We start from the raw sequence: 21,103 nt of genomic DNA, 5'->3' as shown, positions 1-21,103 counted from the left end.
CTGTCCTAGGACGAGTATTATTTTAATTTTATGGTATAGATGTAAGTAAGACATGACACAATTTGAGATCATTTAATCATGTTCGCTTTCATTAAAAACTGTCTACCAAAATTAACCCTACTATCTGCCACTACTACTACTACTACTACTACTACTACTACTACTAATAATAATAATAATAATACGAATAATAATAATAATAACAGCAACTTTTATCAACACTTATCAGCTTCAAAACTATTAGGTAAAATTGCATCAAATTTGGCATGAAGAACCCTTGGGTGCCAAATGTAATAAAATTAAAAATATTTATTACAATAAAGCTCTTGGAGAAATCTGCAATTATGATTAATTTACCATTTAGGTAGGAGACATATCTTCTTTTTTTTTTTTTTCTTTTATTTCTTTCTTTCTCCTTTTCTTTTCTTTCTTCTCTATATTAAAGTGAATTCATTTTTTGGGTCTTTCAGATTAATACATTCTTCCTACTAAATATATATTTGACTTTCATTCATCCATTTTTTTTTTTTTTTGTTTGTTTGGTTGGTTGGTTGGTTTTTGGCCTTTGACAATTTATTTCGATTCAGTTTTTCTGAAAATAGATTTTATGTGACCTGGGAACATTTTTCGGTACTTGTATAATTTAATCAAGACATTAAAAAAATGAAAATACTGAAAAAAGGTTATATTGTACGTATCCGTTTTGAACTGAAGATCTCTGAAAAAAAATTTCACTTAATTTGATTCAGTAGTTTTTTTGTTTTGTTTTGTTTTTGTTTTTGTTTTTTTACAGCGGAAAAACACGTTTTTATGAGAACACGTTGAAGGCAGACCTTGGATTTTTTTAAAATGTTTGTTTGAATTTTAAAAACACCACGGAGTGATAACTCCAGTTAAAGCGCCAACACTCCCTCCCCATTTTTAATACTAGCTTTTCTTCCTAAAAATCGAACCTTTTGCTCGGTATCATAACAAATTGTTTTTTGCTGTAAAAAAAAAAAAAATACTTGATGAAATTAAGTGAATTTTGTTTCGGAGAACTTTATCCCATAACGGATATGTACAATTTAAACTTTTTTCGATATTTTCATTTTTTAATGTCTTGATTAAACTGTACAAGTATCCATTTTTCAAATGGATGCCATCTTAACTAGATAGTAACTGCAGTATCTATTTATTCTTAAGTCAGTATAATTACAAAATGCTAAACATTAGAAGATATATTGTGTTACTAACTGAATTAGCTCAGTTGGTTGAATATCAGACCAAAAATCAAATACTTCCGGTTTCAAGTATGAATCAGCATTTTTTTTTTTTTTTTTTTTTTTTTAATATAAATTTATTGTTGCGTTTCTATTCTTTACCGTTAATACATTTTTTTTACTAAAATTAAAATGTGTTAACAGTGGCGGCTCGTGCCTGAGATTAGTGGGGGTGCTGCTTCAAAAATTTTACGTATTTTTTTAATATCGTGTAAAGGAATTCGAATATATAAATAAATATTCAATCAAATAATAAACAAACATTCAAATAAATATTCAAATATATAACAAAGACAAATAATCAATCAGAAATGGATAATACGCAAAAACTTTTTTATTAAAAAGATTTTTTAAATTATGTACACTTTACGGAATAAAAATAATATATATATTTATTCCTTTTAAACTTTTCAGATTAAATAAAAGTTTGCGTTTTTTTTTTTGTTTTGTTTTTTTTGTTTTGTTTTTTTTTTGCAAACAAACGAAAAACATTTTTAAAAATAACTTATTTTTTATAAAAACAAAAAAGAAAAACTTTGAAATTTACCTGCCTCCCTACGAGGGTTAATTTAGGAGTTTACTATTTGAAAATAACGTTTTATTTGATAACAGTTTTATTTACAAAATTTATTTTTAAAGATGTATTTATAACAAAACGTATTTGTAAATAAAATGCAAAATAAAAAAAAAGTTTACATTTTTATATAGTGAGCAAACAAACAAAAATATTTAAAGATACAAAATTTTATTTACAAATCTTTTAACAACTTGCTTTTTATATGAAAAGAACAAATTTGGCTATTTACTGATCTTCCCATGCCGGTAAAGATCGACATAAAGTGGATAGTTATTATAAGAAAATAGGATGTCATATATAAGCATTATAAAACATCGAATTTTAATGTAGCTTTCTTCCCCAAAAAACAAAAAATTAAAATTGTCTCAGTCCAGAAGGATTTCTATTTACTTTTTTAATGCGTATTATCTGACCCAAACCCTAACAAATTCAATGTAAAGTTTAAAAATGCATAATTATAAAAAAAACTGTGTTTTTTTTTTTGTTTTTTTTACTTACAAACCCATTTTAATTAAAAAAATCTTGTGTAAAAAATCCATTTTTCAAAGTGTAAAACTTCTAACATTGTCCTTTTCGGAGGCAAATAAATGCTAATTTTTTTATATCTAAAACATACAAGTTAAAAAGATTTCTAACTAAAATGTATTTTCAACATAAACTGTTTCTTCGCTTTTTTGCTTCTAGGAAAAAATGTAAACAGTTTTTTTTGTAAAGTTTAGTTGTTGCAAAATAAATAGCATTTAAAACTACTTTAAAGAAACAAACAAAAAGGCAGGTAGATGGAAAAGTAACTTTATTTTTATGGTAAGATTTATTTATTGTATATTTGGTTTTTACCCTTGGCCGCGTGTTAGCTTCACTGCTAAATTCCCGAATACTTTTAATAAATAAAAATAAACAGTTTCTGCATATTATATATTTCCATTTGCTACCAACTTAAATTGCAACGCTAAAAGTGTGCGTATTTAAAAAAAAAAATAGCACAATATTTTATGTACAAGAACACGTTATGTGCAGATTTTAATAATAATTTTAAAAAATATAAGTAAACCTCCTTTTTGTTTTTTTTTCAATAACAATGTTATCATATCTATACAGGCGCACACTCTAAGCAAACAACGAATTTCACGACACGGAGCTGCGCCAAGCGACAGTTCCTCAAGAGGCTTTCATCGGCTGTCTAAAGTGTCTAATCCGCGCATGCGTACAAGAGAATTTCATTAAGAAAGTGTAACTGTGAATTTCACAGCTCCAAGCAAGTTTTATTTTTGTTATTATATGAATTTGGAGATACCGACATTAAAGTTAATGATTTTATAATGTACACATAGAAAAAATAATAATAATAATAATAAACAAACGTATTATTTTTAATTTTATCATTAATATTGTGTAGAAATAACTTGGGGTGCTGCAGTCCCACAGCTCCATGCATGAGCCGCCACTGTGTGTTAAGTACTAAGATTAATGCATTTCCGTTTTTTTAGTAAATAAGTCAGCTATTTTAAGATAACAAGAGTCGTTCCAAAAACTTATTTTTTATTACTCAAAAAGTTGAAGAGATATGAGGACGGGAATAATACCATTAAAACGAGCGACCTCTTGTGCTCCAGAATTTATTTTCTACATAGTCACTAGCATTCTTAGTTATTAGGTTATTGCAAAAATGTTTTTTTATATATAGTTGAATGCCAAGAAACATTATTTTTGCACAAACCTAGTACTACCATTCTTAATGACTTTTGTGCAGAGAGTGATTCGGACGTAAATAATACCGTTATTATTTAAAAAGCCATTCTTAACATGAGGAGGGGAGGGTGTTTTGTACCTATTCTATACTTCAACCTTACAATTGAATAAAAAAACATAAAACTTTAATTAAACTTGGAAATACGATTTAAAAAATAGTGCGGATCACTCTCTGCACTAGCACCGACTTTTGCTAAGAACTTAGTGACGCATCTCTGCTTCTAAGATATGGTCATGACAGAGGTTGCTACTTTAAAGTCTCATACTGTCAATATCTGCAACAGAGAGCTGGAACTTTCAGGTCATGAATGCATATGTTCAGTCTTCATAACAATGCAATTTCCAATCCTCTTTGATTCATTCAGGCGGAATAAAAATAATAGGAGGCATTACTTTTGGAACGCCTCTCATATATACACACACAGGCACTAGGGTCTCAACTACTACTATTATCTACTGGACTTTGATTTTAATTCAAAATTCATAACCATTGACGTTCTTTTTAAATAACTAAAAAGTAAAAAATCCACATTGGATTTTGCCGGAGCAACATTGAGTGGCCTTGCTGATAATCAATTTAGAACATTGACTATTTTTATTAAAAAAGTAAAATGGTAAATAATTAATATTATTATTGTTTTTTTAACAGTTACATAGAAAAAGGTATACAGAGATAATGTTATTGAAACAAAGGCATGTTTAGTAAAGTATTTTGGTTAACTTAGAAACGGTAACAAGCAAAGAATATGGTGGACATAAGCTGAGTGGGTTTTCAAATATCGGGATAAAAACTAATGTAGCCAAAAACGTGACTGAAGGTCACGTGTTGGGTCTTTGTGTGGTAAAGTGACATAAGCACAAAGGAATAGTTACATATATACAAGAGAGTTAGGAGGAGACAAAGCTAGAGAAACGAAGAGAGTGTTGGAGACAGGGCCTTTAATGGCCTTGTACGGGAATGAAGCAGAGTCTAAGACAAGCATATAATCTTCCAACAAGGAAATACAGTGAAATAAAAGCTGTCTGACAATATAACCGAAGACTCTTAGTCGTTTCTTTCGAAGGAATGTTCATTTCAGCTTGTGGCAGATTCATCAACTAAGACTCTCAATGAATGAAGGTAATGTTTCCTGTTTGGCAAAATATAATTCCCCAAGAAAATGTTCCGTCCCTTTGCTGTTTAGGAAATGTTTATTGATAAAATGTTATGTCCTGTTGAATTGTATAGATATTTATAATGTATATATGTAAACATTTATGAACAACAAAGAAACTTCATTATATACACAAATCATCATATACCCAACGCACTTTATATACAGTGCCTTACATACATACCACCCACAATGTAACACAATTACTTCTGTATTATCCATAATTATATATTACTTTCAAATAGATTTATTTTGCCATTTAATTTATGTACGTGTTTATGATATACATATATATATATATATATATATATATATATATATATATATATATATATATATATATGGCGATTAAGCTACACTGAATATTCCGTGTTTCATCCATTCTAGGACTCTTCAGGCTTATGCGCAGAGTCCTAGAGTGGATGAAACGCGGAATATTCAGTGTAGCTTAATCGCCATATATATATATTATAAATTACTAACTAGCTCTACCTACGTATTGAGCACTTTTGAAGTAAATACTTAAAGTTTACGCATAAATCTATACTTTCGTATATTAATTTTATGTGAGTAAATTAAGTAGTTATATATATAGGCAAAAATATGTAAATTAGATGACATTAAAAAAGGTCATTCACATATGTAAAAAAAATATTAAAGATTAGTTGAATCTACAAAGTATACTTTTATTGTTCATTTAATTATAAATTATGCTTAAGTAGAACAAGCATAATAGAACTTTTAAAAAATATAACTCAATCCCAGAACAAAATTATATTTTAGCATGCATTCTATGCTATTAAAATGTGTGTGTGTAGGGAAAGAAAACGTTTAACTGTAAATTGAGACCCCTAGCCCCTAAAGTGTCATGTACTGTGTGTGTCTGGTCGATTCAAGTGGAATAACAAAAATTTTTAAAAATAGGAGGCATTACTTTTGGAATGTCCCCTCTGTAGTTAATAAAAAATTGGATTTTTTTGTGACCATTTGAAAATCTAATTAAATTTAACTTCCAAAATGATATTAAAAAATAATTAAAACATAAAAAAAAAATGGCGTAATCGATGTAATAAAAGTGAGCATAGACAAAGTGTCCGGCCTCATTCATGGTATGAGGAAGAGGAAGTGAGGGGGGGGGGGTGAATAAATTGGAAAAAAAGGAGAAACTAAAGGAGGCTGCTGCTACTGCTTTCAAAGGTTAATACTGGAAAAAAAAAATCAGAATTTAGATTTTAAAGCTGATGACGTCAGCTGCTTCTTTTTTATGGAAATTGCTTCAGACAAGGCATGTAGCCACTTGATGTAAGGAGCTAAATAAAGAGCACAATACCTAAATCAGCCAATGATAAATGTGAGATGAATAGATTCTGACCCAGAAAACAACAATTTTTCTTCTTTTGTTAGAAATATTGCTCGTGGAATGTGAGGACTAAAAGATAAAATAAGAGAAGTAGGAGTTACAAGGCTACTTCTGCTTTGAATACTTGATGATATTTAATAAATGATTTTTTTTAATGCTTGATCGATTTGTTTGTAGAGAGGGAGAAAGATGGAAATAATTTAATTATCGATTTTTTTTTTTAAATTTCGTTTTAATGATTTCAAGCAGTGAATAGGAATTAAATTACTACATGATAGCGAGCAGGCAAAACCAACTAGTTTTAAAAATAAAAAATAGTTTTAAAAATTAAAAAAAAACAAAAAACACTCCCGGGCAATACTGAATAGAAACTATTCAATGCTGTAGAAATAATCGATTTAGTAAATTATTACAATTACTAGCTACAGGTAGTAATCGATAATTTCTATTTGTGAGAAGTGGAAATTTCATGGTTGCTTTCTTCATCAAAATATATTTTTTTATGATTAGTGATGGGAAGATTCCAATATTTTCCCCCAATTTTGATACACTTACCGATTCTGTTCTAAATTTCCGATTCTGATACAATTTTTCTATTTCAATTCTAGAATTGCCTAAAAAAAAAAAAAGTAGAATTTCATTTTTCTTTTTTTGATGGGGGTTAGCGGACATGTAATTTCTTTTTAAATTGACAAACTTCCCTTTATGTATTGTATCTTAATAATAAACATCTTTTGATAAACTTATTGTGAGATTTTCACCTACATTTTTTCACTTGTACCATTTTTCTTATTTATCGTCCAGATTAGTAAGAGGATGATTCAAATATTTTTCCTGATTCTGATACAACTAACCTGGGTGCCCAGTGTTGCTCGGTGTGTTTGGAGGTGTGTTTGGAGGTGTGTGTTTAGCAAAAAAAAAAAAAAAAAAAAAAAGTAGTCATAGGCGGGCAGGCTCGAACCAATACTGCGAAGGAGGAAAAGAATGTGAAAAAAAAAGCAATGCGCCCGTCGTCAAACCGGAAGTGACGCAGGTTTAAATTAAGGCTAGACAATCAAAGAGAGGCAATGACTTTTGAAAATATCAGCGAAAAAAACGACCTCTCTGTAGAAAAGTGCCCAGTTGAGGGTGAAGGAATTAATGATTTTGACCAATTTTTCAATATTTGTCATCCGAAGGGATGAGCTTCAAAACAATCTCATGAAAATCCGTCGCCTCCGTGGAAAGTTTTAGGCAAACATACATGCATACATTTAAACAGAAAGGTGAGATTTATATTATAGATTACAGATATTCTAAATTTTCGATTCCGATGCTTAAATCATTAAAAAAAAAAATAGGATGGGGGAAGTAACGGAAAGTCCTCATTTGCTTTCAAATCTAATATATAAACGGCTATATGCATCCTGTCGGTCCCCATATTTTCAAACTTTATGTCTTTCAAAACTAAAAGTTGCAGAGCGGTGCTAGGGGCCTAAAATGATTGGATTTTTTACGGGTTGTTCTTTTATGGGTCGTTAAAATTGTTTTTAAGAGGTCAAAAATCGGTCAAATTGAAAAAAAAAGTTATAAATTTTGTATATTCATTTTAATTTATTTTTTAATCAGTTCATATGCGGGTCAAGTTTGAATGCTGCAATTCCAGTTTCAATTCTAACTGATGGCACATAAGTACTTTTTTTTTCTTTTGAAATCACGACTCTATAATAATATATACAAAATCTGGACAAATTAAAATATTATATTTAAGTGTATTTTTCGCCCTGGCAAAACCGCCTCCCCCCTCCTTCCCTGCAAGTCTTGATATATTTTTGGTTCCCCGATTTATCGGAGAGGGACCTATGTTTTCAGTGGTGTCCATGCGTCCGTTAGTCCGGACGATTGCCAGATAACCGCCAATTAGTTTTTCCTGAAATTTTGCCACAAATTGTATTTTATTAAATAGATGTGCACAGTAAAAAAAATGTTTTTGTAAAAATTCCCGTTGCATCCCCGGGGGCTCAAAAGAGGTAAAAAATGCCCCAAAATGGTCAAAAATTACATGTTTTGCCCCATAACTTTTCATTGGAATTTGTCCAAAATGTGGAGCCGATTGTTCTTAATATAAATCCAGTATGGGTGACCCTGGCAAAATTCTGGTTCACGTCTCGGTACTAAAAACTCCCTTTTTTTGTGGCTCTCTTTTCATATTTCTCAACAAAAACTTAATATGTCTGACTATATAGTGGTTTTTCACAGTGGTCAACTCAAATATACATATGTTAAGGCCTGAAACTGCACCGTTATCCATTTACACTGGGATTCGGTGTCCCTAGGGGCTCAAAAGAGGTCAAAAATGTTCCAAAATGGCCAAAAATGACACTTTTTGCCCCCATAGCGTTTGATCCATCCATTAGATTTTCCTGAAACTTGGCCAAAATGTGGAGGCCATTGTTCTTAATATAAATTTAGTATGTGCGACCCTGGCAAAATTCTGGTTTGCATCCCTATGGGACTTTTAGGGCTAAAAAAACATGCCTTTTTGGAGCTCTTTTTTCATATTACTCAAAATCTTGATATGTGTGTCTATATAGTGGTTTTCCATGGTGCTGAATTCTACATGTCTTAAAGCGTGAAACTGCACTGTTTATCCATTTTTCACTGGGATTCAGTGTTCCTAGGAGCTGAAAAGGGGTCACAAATGCTCCAAAATTGCAAAAAATTACACTTTTTACTCTATAACTTTTGCCCTATCCATAAGATTTTTCTGAAACTTGGCGAAAATGTGAAGGCAACGTTGGCCCTTCACACTTCTTACATTCATCATTTCTGCACTATTTTTTGTGGCGTTTTCTCCCGTGCAGAACCAGAGGGGGACTATGTATGCGTGGCTTGTTTTACCTAAATTAGTTATGATCTAATAAATTTCAATCTTACTAGTTGTTTTAAACCAATAAATATTCATTATTGTATCATCATAGCAAATTAATTAAATAAAAAGATTTTTTTTCAAAAAGAATCGTTTTTGATATCAGAGATTATTATGCTCACATTTTTCCAATTCTAATTCAAATATCCCCCCAAAAGTTCTGATTCTTTCAATTTTGATCCATTATTCCAACACTAATCAAAATACAATAAAATCTTAGAATTTTTAGATTATAGTTTAATTAGCAAAGATTTTTTTTCTGTGTTCACTCTGCCATCATGTATAATGGTGAGAAAACGGATCTCAAACACTTCCCATCTGCAACATCTTCAGCATTATGGTTGGATAAAGGAACTTGGAGATCATGCACACAGACACAAATTCCAGGTTAGCAGAGAACAAAGAAAATATCATGTCGGACTTGTACACATATATTGACCTCTGATGGAACAAAGAAAGAAATTGTCAATAAAAGCAAGAGGTTCAATAAACAAACAAACACAGAGTGAGAGAAAGAGAGATGCACGATAGTTACATCGTTAGCTTGTCAACCCCAACCTCATTTTGTTCACCACCCTTGCTCGAAATGGCCGACGACCACTGCGAGCAAAATAATATATATATATATATATATATATATATATATATATAAAAGGCAAAACGGCCACGAGTGTTTTTGTATGTCTTAAGAAAGGTTTTTTCGCCGGGCTTCTTGACACGGTTACTATTTTGGAAAACTTTCCTTATACTTCCTAGATTATAATATCTCCGAGTTGCAAACAGATGTCATCTCGGTCTTTATTTTGATCGACTTTTAAAAAATTCCCGCCATCCCGTCCTTTCCAGTGTTTGTTTGTCTTTTTCATATGTTTTCGCTTGTGTGTCTTTTTTGTATAAATAAAGCGAAACTAATCGAAGTGATGGCATTCTCCTGGCCCTCCTGGCCGGGACATTTTGAAGGCAATAAGCTTTGATCAATGTGGGGGAAACCCTTCATATCAGACAATTGCTGTTCATTTGAGAGTTCCCTCTTTTTGGGGGAGCTGGTTTTCCCCAACATCTTGGGGAAACAAGTAAATAAACTGGCTTCCAGCCAGATGTTCATTTCTGCACCTGTGTGAACTCATTCACTTAACTATGTTAACTTTTTGATTGACATCGCTAAATTTGACCGCTTTTCACTTGTTGCGTCACGGTGCAGCGGTAAACTCTCAGGTTTTCTTTCAATTTCTCTTCCGCCTTCGCGTCACAGGTTCGAGCCTGTCTGCCTACTAACACTTTTTTTTTCTTCCTCCAAACAAACACCCGGGCAACAGTTTTGTTATGAAACCATCTGTGTGTTTAATTGTCAAAGTGGAACAAGCTATAGAAATGCAACAAACATGATTATGAATAAGTGATAGCAATAAGCCGATAAATTGTGCAGAGAGAGACAAACTATACAATATTATTACCATGCCATGATGAAGCGACTACTGTTGCTACCAATTCACCGCTCTCATGAAAAGAGAAGCAACAAGTGAAATAGAGAATGAAAGAATGAAAGGTAGATAATTGGGGGATTTTATTGAAAGCAAACGAGTGCCTTACATTGTTATTACATATGTGTATGTTATGTTTATGGGGACAAAAAAAATAAGACTAAAATTAAACAAACAACAAGTGAATTTACTGGAAAAATCGTGGATTACAATAGAAAAATGCGAGCATGAAAAGTAATATGGTTAAGCTTAAAAGAAAATGGAAAAGTAAAGGACTAGTTGTTAAAACTGGAAAAGAAAATTTATAACTTAAAATATTGCAGGATTAAGATTTTTTTTTAAAGTTCAGTTTATAACATTATATAATCAATTCTTAATGCTGCAATATTTTAATTTATAAATTTATTATATTTTTTACTCGAACACCTTGTCCTTTCCTTTTCCAGTTTTAACAACTAGTCCTTTACGTTTCCATGTTTAAGCTTAACCATATTACTTTTCATGCTTGCATTTTTTTTTTATTGTAATATATATATATATATAAATTTTGATTAATAACTTTTTTTTTTTTAGTTAAAAGTTGTGGAATTTAAAAAAAATCAGTTGACATCTGCTTCTTGTTCTGTATATAGAAAAGCAACTGTATTAATGCTGCTGCTACTATTGCATCGAGTTTGGATGAATGGCGTCCTTTTGATTTTAGCGCATGTGTATTTGAAACATTATTGTCATGGTAACAAAGGAAGAGGAACAAACAATTATTATATGGATGATATATTTAAATCTTTTTGTCTTACAGCAGCAATCTTTTTTCATTGTTATAACCACCTGCTGAGAGGGGTTGTTGCAAAATCCTGCATCACAAAACCAAATATATAACCAGTGTGCTGGAGTCAACGGGGCAGACACACGGCAAAATAATGTACACTAACCCTAAGTTCTAATGGCTAAACCTTTGTCTTTGTCTAGTGATGGACCCTTCAAAATGTTATCAGACATTCACTGGCCACTGGAAACTGCCACTCTGGTGCTCTGAGTACACAAAATGTGAACAACCATAAGTCTGAGTGGCAATACCATTAACACTGTTGGTTGGCCATTTGTTGTCAGACACTAGTGTAGTTGAGTTCTTCCCTAGTAGGTGCTCTGGTGAGTGGTTGGTATGCTGCTTCTCTCAGCTGCAGCTTGGTGTCGGGTTCAGGATATATCTTTATTTAGGATAGATTTTTATTAAATCCCCACACTAATGTACTGTACAGGAAATAACCCTTATCCCTGAGTGGCTTCCGGGCCTTGATAAGTGGTGATCACCTTGTAAAAAAAAAAAAAAAAAAAAAAAAAGATCTGAAATCAACTGTGTTATTTTCAAATCAACAGACAGTCAATGATAACTTTGGAGATCATTTTCTTATAGACAAAAATAATTATTGCATAAAATAATTTCAGAGACAGTTTCTACACAAAAAAACGGATCAGGGCTTCTTTTGGATATAAGAAAAACGAACTGCTTTTGGATGCAGGCTTTTCAGTTTAAAACAAAGATCAAATAGCTTTGTCGTACTTTGAGATTTCAAAACTACCTTTCAGATTCTCCGAATTCACAGAACATGGATCTATATCTTGGGTCGGTCGAAGGGAAGATCTTTCTTTTGACTTTGCTCTTTTGGGGAGTCTCCACTTATATGGATTATTATATTTTAATCGTTTTTGGTTTACAGCGTAGCAATCGTTTTTATTGTTTTAATTATTTGAAAACTACAAATTTCGAATAATCCTAATCTTTATAAAATTAACTATGGTTATAGGTTTGCATGTACAGGATTTACTCCTAAACTAACTGATGGAATACATCTGCTTTGCGTGAGGGATTCAAATGTGGATTATATTTAGCTTAATTTAGTTTTATGCAAAGGGGGTACGAAGTGGGTGGAAGCCATTGTTTAAATTCAGATATCTCAAAATTTTGTGAAATTTTAACCATAAGTCTCACAAATCAATTACTAAATATTTCACACATTTTTGTTTGTTTGTAGTATTTTGAAGACATTTTATGGGCCATAATATTCGGTACAATGTTCCGTTTGAATATTTCAAATATTTCAGATTTGCATTGAATTTGATCGATGGTTACTAGACGCCAATCAAGCAAGATTTCCAGAATTTGAATTCCTTTTTAAAACAGCTTAAGCTTTAAAATTTAGACATTTTCTCAAATCCAAATCATGCCAATATTAGAATAAGGATTCTAGGTTCAGTGTTATTATTAGGCTATGACATTTTTTTTTTTTTTTTACTCTCGAGTATATATCCGACACAGTTATACACAATTAATCAACCAAGAACCACATCACTCTACATAAAACATAAGATATCAATGGATATATAACTGAGAATCAAAACAAGGAAAAGAATATGCTGTTGTCATAGCTCTAGTTATTATGTTGTTTTTTATTCTTTGTAAGGAGGATGTGAAGTCGTGCAAAACTGTTCTGTTCAGGGAATTGATTTTATCTGTCCTAGGACGAGTATTATTTTAATTTTATGGTATAGATGTAAGTAAGACATGACACAATTTGAGATCATTTAATCATGTTCGCTTTCATTAAAAACTGTCTACCAAAATTAACCCTACTATCTGCCACCACTACTACTACTACTAATAAAACTACAAATTTCGAATGATCCTAATCTTTATAAAATTAACTATGGTTATAGGTTTGCATGTACAAGATTTACACCTAAACTAACTGATGAATATAAATTTTAGAACACACTTGCATTGCGTGAGATTATATTTAGCTTAATAATAGTTTTATGCAAAGAGAGTACAAAGTGGGTGAGAGCCTTTGTTTAAATTCAGATATCTCCAAATTTAGTCAAATTTTAACACTATTGTATCACAAATCAATAAATATTCGTTTCTGTTTGTTTGCAGTATTTTGAAGAGATTTCATGGTGCATAATATTGGGTACAACCTCTCATTTGAAATTCAAATATTTCAGATTTGCACTGAATTCAATCCATAGTCATTGGACATCAAATTAGCAAGATTCCCTGAATTGTAATTTAGTTTTTAAGATCCCTTAAGCTTAAACTTAAATTCTGGACATTTTCTAGAATCAAAATCATGTTATGCATTTTTTTTTGATCAAAATTACAATAAAGATTTTGTATCATTACATGTTGATTTTAATTTTAAGGAGACATAAAAATGGTGTACAACTGTTCAGGGAATTAATTTTATCTGTCTTAGGACGGGTATTCTTCTAATTTTATCATATAGATGATTAAAACGTGACAAAATGTGAGATCATTTGAACGCATTTGTTTTTATTAATAATATTAACTTAAAAACTGTCACAAAATTACTACTACTAATAATAATAACAACAGCAACTATTATAAACACTTACCAGCTCCAAAACTATCAGGCAGAATTGCATCAAATTTGGCATAAAGAACCCTTAGAATACCAGATGTAATAAAATTAACAATATTTAATATAATGTTTAAATAAAGCTTTACGATTAAAATTAAAAAAAAAAAAAATAGTAAATTTAGTTTATAATTTTCATAAATTACTTTACTACGATCTCACCAAGTGACATTCCAATTAACCTTAGTATGCAGTTGATAGACATTCATGACTTGACCTGGCGGGTTCCTCGGATCCAACGATCAATAGGAAGGTTGTCCTTAGCAGCATGCCCTCTGGTGACTGTGTAGACTGATTTTCGACATGTACACGCTGTGACACCTTGGATATGGGAATCCCTGGGCAGAAGGACCCTAGACAGATGATGTTTTCCTTCTTCTATATTTGTCCTCTGCAGTCTTTCTTCTGTTGATCTCGAAAGCCGCAGTGCCTCACTCTAACAAAGCCCTCTAACTGTCCCGTTTTTGGCTCTGCGTTCCCAGTTTTTCTCTGAGACGTCAACTGAACACAGCTGTTATCTCAGCTAATCTTTGTAGTATTTATGCAGAGTGCCTCTGTTCCATTTGCCCTGGCACAATTCGCCATAGAACACGACTTTGAGTAGTCTTGTGTCCTCCATTACAGACAGTTGTCTGATCAGAAGCATGGTCTCAATACTGGTGGCTTGTGCTCTCTCCAAGACTTCATTATTGGTGACGTAAGTCCTGCCACTTGATGCCTATGATGGAATGGTGGCATCGTTGGTGGAAACACTCCAGAAGCTGTACATCTTTCTGGTACTCAGTTTACTTTATAATTTTCATAAATTACTTTGATCTCTTCGAGTGATATTACAAGTTAATGTTACCATGCAATTGATAGGTATTTATATAATTAGAATTACCAGATCCAGGACAAGTAAACTTTATTTTCTAAACAGAACAGGTTTTAACTACTTTTGTGTCTCCTTAAAAATATCCAATTTTGATAAAAATCCATTACATTATTTAAAAAATGTCTAAATATAAGGCTTAAGTTTAAGAAGTCTTAAGAAGAAACTGAAATTCAGAAAATCTTACTTAAGGAGACATAAGTCAGAATCTATCCATCTTACATTTATCGTTTAGTTTTCGAAATAGTATTCTTTTTGGGGGCAATATATTTTTATTTGATCCTTACATCAAGTGGCTTTATACCTTGTCTGAGGCGATTTCCATGAAAAAATTGGTTTCTAATGAAATTTAATGCAAATCTGGAATATTTGCTGCTTTCATAACTATTGTTAAAATTCCACAAATATCTGAATTTTCATGAAGTGATTCCACCCACTCTTTGCATGAAACCAAATCAAATTAAATATAGTCCACATTATCCACCCGTAGACCTCTTAGTGTTGTTCTAAAATTCATAATGATCAGTCAATAAGCCAAACCCTCTCGCAAAATAAGTAATGCATCATACCTCGTTCAGACAAAAGGGTCTGGTCCCTAGTAAGTCAGATCCTTTTGTTATGTATGAAGAGTAATGACTAGTGTTGGCAATTAGTATGCTAAGCCACAGAAGCAAATTAGAATGTTGTCGGATATTTGTTCCAAACAATTTGATTTAATATAACCCACCATGTGGCCATCTTGGTTTTCATTTCTACTAACTGAGAGTTGGATTGTGATCAATGGATGAACATGAAAAACATTGAATATTCATAGGTTTTTGTTTTTACGGACACACTCCAATATTTGCCTTTCACGATTGAGGAAACAGATTTGTGCGTATATAGTTTGTAGCAAAAAAAAAAAAAAAAAAAAAGCAAAAGGGAGCAAAATCGATTTTACTTTATAGATTAGATATTCATTTTTTTTTTTTTTTTTTACACAGTGGTCAGCACTTATCAAGGCCCGGAAGCCACTCAGGGATTTAGCCTATGTAGTGGTTCCTCGTAAGTAAAACACCTGAGCTGAACATCTCACGGGCACAGGTTGAACTGCAAGAGGTGGCTGGTTTCCAGATGTGTGGCATACAGGCCCACTGACACATGGATGTGCCCTGGTGCTCATGGATCAACTCCTAGCCCCACTGCCTTTTAGATGCCTTGAGAAAGGCAGATGCTAAGGAAGTAAACCTTGAATAAAAATCCGGTTTTGAATCCTAAAAGACGAATGAGGAAGCAAAACCTTTTTGGCAACTTCTGCAGCAACTTTCTGGCACCAACTGTATTGGCTTGTCTTTCCGTTGGATTCTGTCTGTAATGTGAGAGTGGAACCCTGGTAACTGGGCAAACCTAGGTCTCCTTATTACCCACCTGGAGCTTTGCTGTATCAGAGAAAAGGGAACCTGCAGACAACAGAGGATACAGTCTGCTCCTGCCGCCCCCTACCATCCCCACTGCTGACTATACCTGCAGCAAGTGCCAACAAATCTGCAAATTTAAAATTGGACTCTATAGCCACAGTAGCAGTAGACGCTGTGGTGTGATGCACCAGACTAGGTGCAGAATGCCATTGTCTCACACGACAAAGTTGCCATCATCATCATTGATTTTAATGTCATCATCATAATGCTATCATCATTGATTTTAATATCGCAAACCATCATCTCCGATCAGATTAATTGGTTGCATCATAAATTACTAAAGCTTTTCAATTATTCTTATCTGTTGTGTCTTCAGACAGATCTCTGCTACCAAATAACCAACTGCTTGATTCAGCTGTTCACTATTTCAGAATGTCCCCCTCTCTCTTAACACGTGATCTGGATTGATAAATCACAGCATCTGGACAAGAATTTTTTTAACAGTGGATTTGAAAACGAACATGTTGTAGTCAGCTGGGAAGCAACCTCGTGATATTGTCTTCCACAGTTCTTTGCAAAATTCTACTTTCAAGATTGTTTCAGCTACAGATTAAGTTTAATGTAGAAATCCATTTGGAAATACCAGTGACCCAATTTGAAGAGTGCTGACCTCTTCCGACAAAATCTCTTCCTAAACTCCCTTAAAACCTCAACATAGTATTTCTTGTTGACTGTCTGTCCTGTGGGAACCCAGTGCATATAGATCATACCCGTGCTGTCAAAAAAAAACAAAAAAAAAACGGGATCATCATAAGTTGCTGGGTGGATTTGCTCTGTCTGGCCTTCTTGGGCCTGGGAGAGCCAACATGCTTCCACTGGAAACTCTGTCTTTTTATCTCTGGATCAAAGCAGTAGATCCAGCTTTCATCGTTGGTCACCAGAGCATCAAGAACTGCGGGATCTGAATTGATCAGCTCAACCAACTCCTTACTGTCATAACAACGACTTTCTTTCTGATCTTCTCTGAACACCCTTGGGACAAACTTCGTGCAAATCTTCTGCATCTTCAGTTCCTCATGAATAATTGTGTATACAGTTCCCACACTGACATCAAACTGTGCAATTATTGTCTCTTTAGACACACGACTGTCCTTATCCATGAAATTCTTTATTTGGCCAATCAACTCTGGTGTCCTGACTTCCTTACTCCTCCCACACCTCTCATCATCCCTCATAGACTTCCTACCATCCTTGAATCGCTTATGCCACTCAAAAACTGATGCTCAATTCATGCAAGCTGGTCCAAAAGCAGTCTGAAGCATTCCATATGTTTCTGTTGTATTTTTCCAAGTTTTAAACAGAATTTTATTGTGTATCATTCTTCTAATGTATGCTTGTGTCTAGATTGCATTTTTTAAAATTCACCAGCTGTGACAATCAGGCTTTAATAGGGTGTATTCCAATTCCTGCTGTAGCTGTTCATTTGAACCTGGAACCATAAAAATTGGTCAGTCATCTCATAAGATGTATCACAATAACATATTGAATTTTCAAGAATCTACGACAATTCAAATGCCTGTACAAAAAAGTCTAGAAAATTATTTAAGCCACCTCGTACATCTGAGTCTCTCTTTGTGATGTTAGGGCAGAGTGAGACACAAGGTCAGCTTTTAATGTAAGGAAAATCCAGACCTTCCAAAAAATAAGTAAATCATAAAAAATGTCTCAGTTCAGAAGGATCTCTGCTTACAAAGACTGAGGACAGAACAGATGAAGTATAGTATCATAACAGATACTACACTCTGGTCTTAAACAAGAATATGCTGATTACTTCAGTATCTGTTTATGTGACCAAGTGCATCAATTCTATCACTACGAAACTCATCGGGTTTTATGCTTCGGAAATTTTTGAGATGTGAATTATTTGTACTATTTGAACTATGGTTTTCATCTTGGATGTTATTCTCGTGTTTTGTCTAATGTAACCTCCGACCTTCTTTAGGTGCATCTTGTCAAACTCGGGAATCTGTTCGTAATATATATATTATGGAAATCACTTTTGACAAAGCATGAAGCCACTGATGATGTAAGGAGAAAAAAGTATTATTTTAAGGTTAAAAGCGATAAGTGTTAGATGGATAGATTCCGAACCAGAAAACAGCAATTCTTCCTCCTTTGTCAGAAACATTGCTCATGGAATATGACAAAGAACAAAATAAGGCAGGCAAGAGTTATGAGGCTGGCGATGCAATCTACTATTATATAAAAGAATTTTGTGTGTGACAGTTTGTTCCCTATGGATTCCAGAACGGCTGGGTTGATTCTTATGAAATTTCACATAAAGGTATTTTATGTGCCTGGCAGTGTTCTTAGATGGATTTTGTATCAGAATGTCTTCGATAAATATTGAAAATAGAAACAAAATCTAATGAAAGAAGGAACAGACGATTTTGACCAAAGTTAACACTTTATACAGTCTAACATCACATTCAAGAAATTTTATTATCACTAGGGCTATGACAACAGCATATTCTTTTCATTGTTTTGACTCTCGAGTATATATCCGACACAGTGGGACATAGTTAATCAACCGGAACCACATCACTCTATATAAAAGCATATAAGATATCAAGGGATACACCCTCGAGTCAAAACAATGAAAATAATATGCTGTTGTCACATCGCTAATTATCACACAAGCCGAAAGGCCAGACATATAAAATCAACAATAGGTTCTTTTGATATGGCAGGGACACGTTCGAAATAAATGCTTCGTGTTTAGAGCACAATTGAACCATTATACTTGACTTTTTCATTGTAAACATAATTCAATCCATTATATATAAAAATTTTTAAAAATTAACAGATTCTCTACAGTGCAATGTAGACTACACTGTATTGGGGATTAAGTTACTGTGGGGAGGTATATGAAGCTTCCTTCTGGTGCACCAACTAGAGCTGGCAATCGATTTGATTGAAAACTGGGCGATTTCACTTATTTCGATGACAATAAAAATATGAAAGTGTGAAATATTCGTTGATCATCATTTAATTCCGGGCAATGTCGAGTCTCCCTGCTAGTCTATAGTAATTAAGCAGTGAGACTACATATCTTAAAACTAGAAGAGGTTTAAAGTGCCTAAAATTCATTTCTAGAATTGTGTGTAACAGATAAGAATGCTAAATTATAATCAATTCTAAATGACACTCTTCCGGAGGTTGAAAGTTCCATCCTCAGTACAAGTGATGCGAGAATACACTTATAAACTACTTAAGACTTCTATCCGGTTGTGGCTGACAGAACGAGAGCGAGCTATATCCATGGATTAAATAATAGTTACCATCCGAAATTCTGTACTGATTCCAGATTTTGTCAAGATGTATCTAAAGATCGGAAATTACATCAGCTGAAACGTTGTATGAATAACATTCAAGATTTCTCAGTCGTCCAAATATTTTTTCCATAATTGTTAATAATTTATGATTATATGAGCTTCACTAGTTTGCTTCAGTTAAATATCTGTTCACTACTTAAGATCAATGAAACGAAACTAATTAATACGAAAAAGAAGGCAAAACTAAATAAAAGTTTCATTTCCATATGCGATTATTTTTTTCCTTTATTATCTGTTATTTTTAAGATTAAGCCCCCCCCTTCGTTGTTGATAGAAGTAAATTTGTATACGTGATTATTCATAGTTTTCAAATACCAGAAAATTTACACTGAAAAAAAAAAACGTGTCAAACATCTTTTTCATTTCATTTATCAACCTTTTTTCTTTTCGTTTTTTTTTCTTTCTTTTTTTCACTTTAATTCTTTTCATTTTTTTTTTTTCATTTTGACACTTTTTTTTAATAAGAATTTAAACAAAACTTTCATTTCATTTATCAGCCTTTTATCTCACTTCTTTCTTTCCCTCATTGTTTTTCTTTTTTTTTAATTTTATACCTTTTCATTTTTTTTTCACTTTCTGTTCTTATTGAAAAAATGTGTCAAACAAAACTTTCATTTCATTTATCAGCCTTTTATCTCATTTCTTTTTCTCATTTTTTTCTTTCCCTCATTTTTTTTTTCTTTTTTTTTTTTTTCACTTTTTGTTTTTTTTCAATTTCATTCCTTTTTTTTCAATTTTTGTTTTTTTCAATTTCATTCCTTCATTAAACCCATTTTTCTGGTTGGAGTTAATGTTTTGGATATTTTTTTTTTGTTTTGTTTATTTCAGAACACAAGACAGATGCTCCAAAAACTCCATGAAATCACTGAAGAAACAAAGCCGTTCTTTTATTTTATTCTCTCTTTTCTCTCTTCCCTTTCATCGATAAATTAGGGGTTTGTTTTTAACTGAATGGGAGTTCGTATTCTCCACAACTGACTACCCCTTCCCCAATTTTTTTTTTAATCAGTTGGCAACAAGAAAGTCAAATTTTTGCTCTCATAATCCAGAAAAAAACAAAACAAAACAAAAAAAAAAAACGAGAACCCTCCTCATTTTCTAACAGACTTGAAAATCCTCTTTTATAAACTGTTTCTTATCACTCAAAGAAGCCTCTTTCTTCTTCTCATCAAAATTAGCTTTGGATCGGCAAGTTTTCATTCTCTTTTATGAGAATTAAACGCCTTGAAATTGTTAAAGATACAATTTCAAAATAAAAATCTATATAAAATCGAAAAAATGTGTTTCTTTTCTTCTTCTTTTCAGTTTTTATATTTTGAAGTAACAAAAAAAAAATGATTCTCGGTTATCAATTTTCAGTTTTTATATTTTGAAGTAAACAAAAAAAAAATGATTCTCGGTTATCAATTTTCAGTTTTTATATTTTGAAGTAAACAAAAAAAAAATGATTCTCGGTTATCAATTTTCAGTTTTTATATTTTGAAGTAAACAAAAAAAAATGATTCTCGGTTA

General features: G+C 32.3%; 1 protein-coding gene across 5 annotated transcripts in view; it reads left to right on the top strand.

Moving 5' to 3' along the window:
* The window catches only part of LOC145297709 (rho GTPase-activating protein 44-like), a 473,021-nt gene extending 452,151 nt beyond the window's left edge, over positions 1-20,870 (top strand). For all 5 annotated transcript variants that reach the window (XM_080143912.1, XM_080143911.1, XM_080143909.1 and 2 more), the window contains one exon: positions 20,420-20,870. In XM_080143912.1, the coding sequence (XP_080000038.1) occupies positions 20,420-20,451 (32 nt within the window). In that variant the 3' untranslated portion in view covers positions 20,452-20,870. The remainder of the gene's footprint in view (positions 1-20,419) is intronic.
* The last annotated feature ends 233 nt before the right edge of the window (positions 20,871-21,103 follow it).

This window comes from Euprymna scolopes, chromosome 18, assembly GCF_053919585.1.
Source record: "Euprymna scolopes isolate OS-2025 chromosome 18, ASM5391958v1, whole genome shotgun sequence".
Taxonomy (NCBI): Eukaryota; Metazoa; Mollusca; class Cephalopoda; order Sepiida; family Sepiolidae; genus Euprymna; species Euprymna scolopes.
This window is presented reverse-complemented; position numbering and strand designations above follow the sequence as displayed.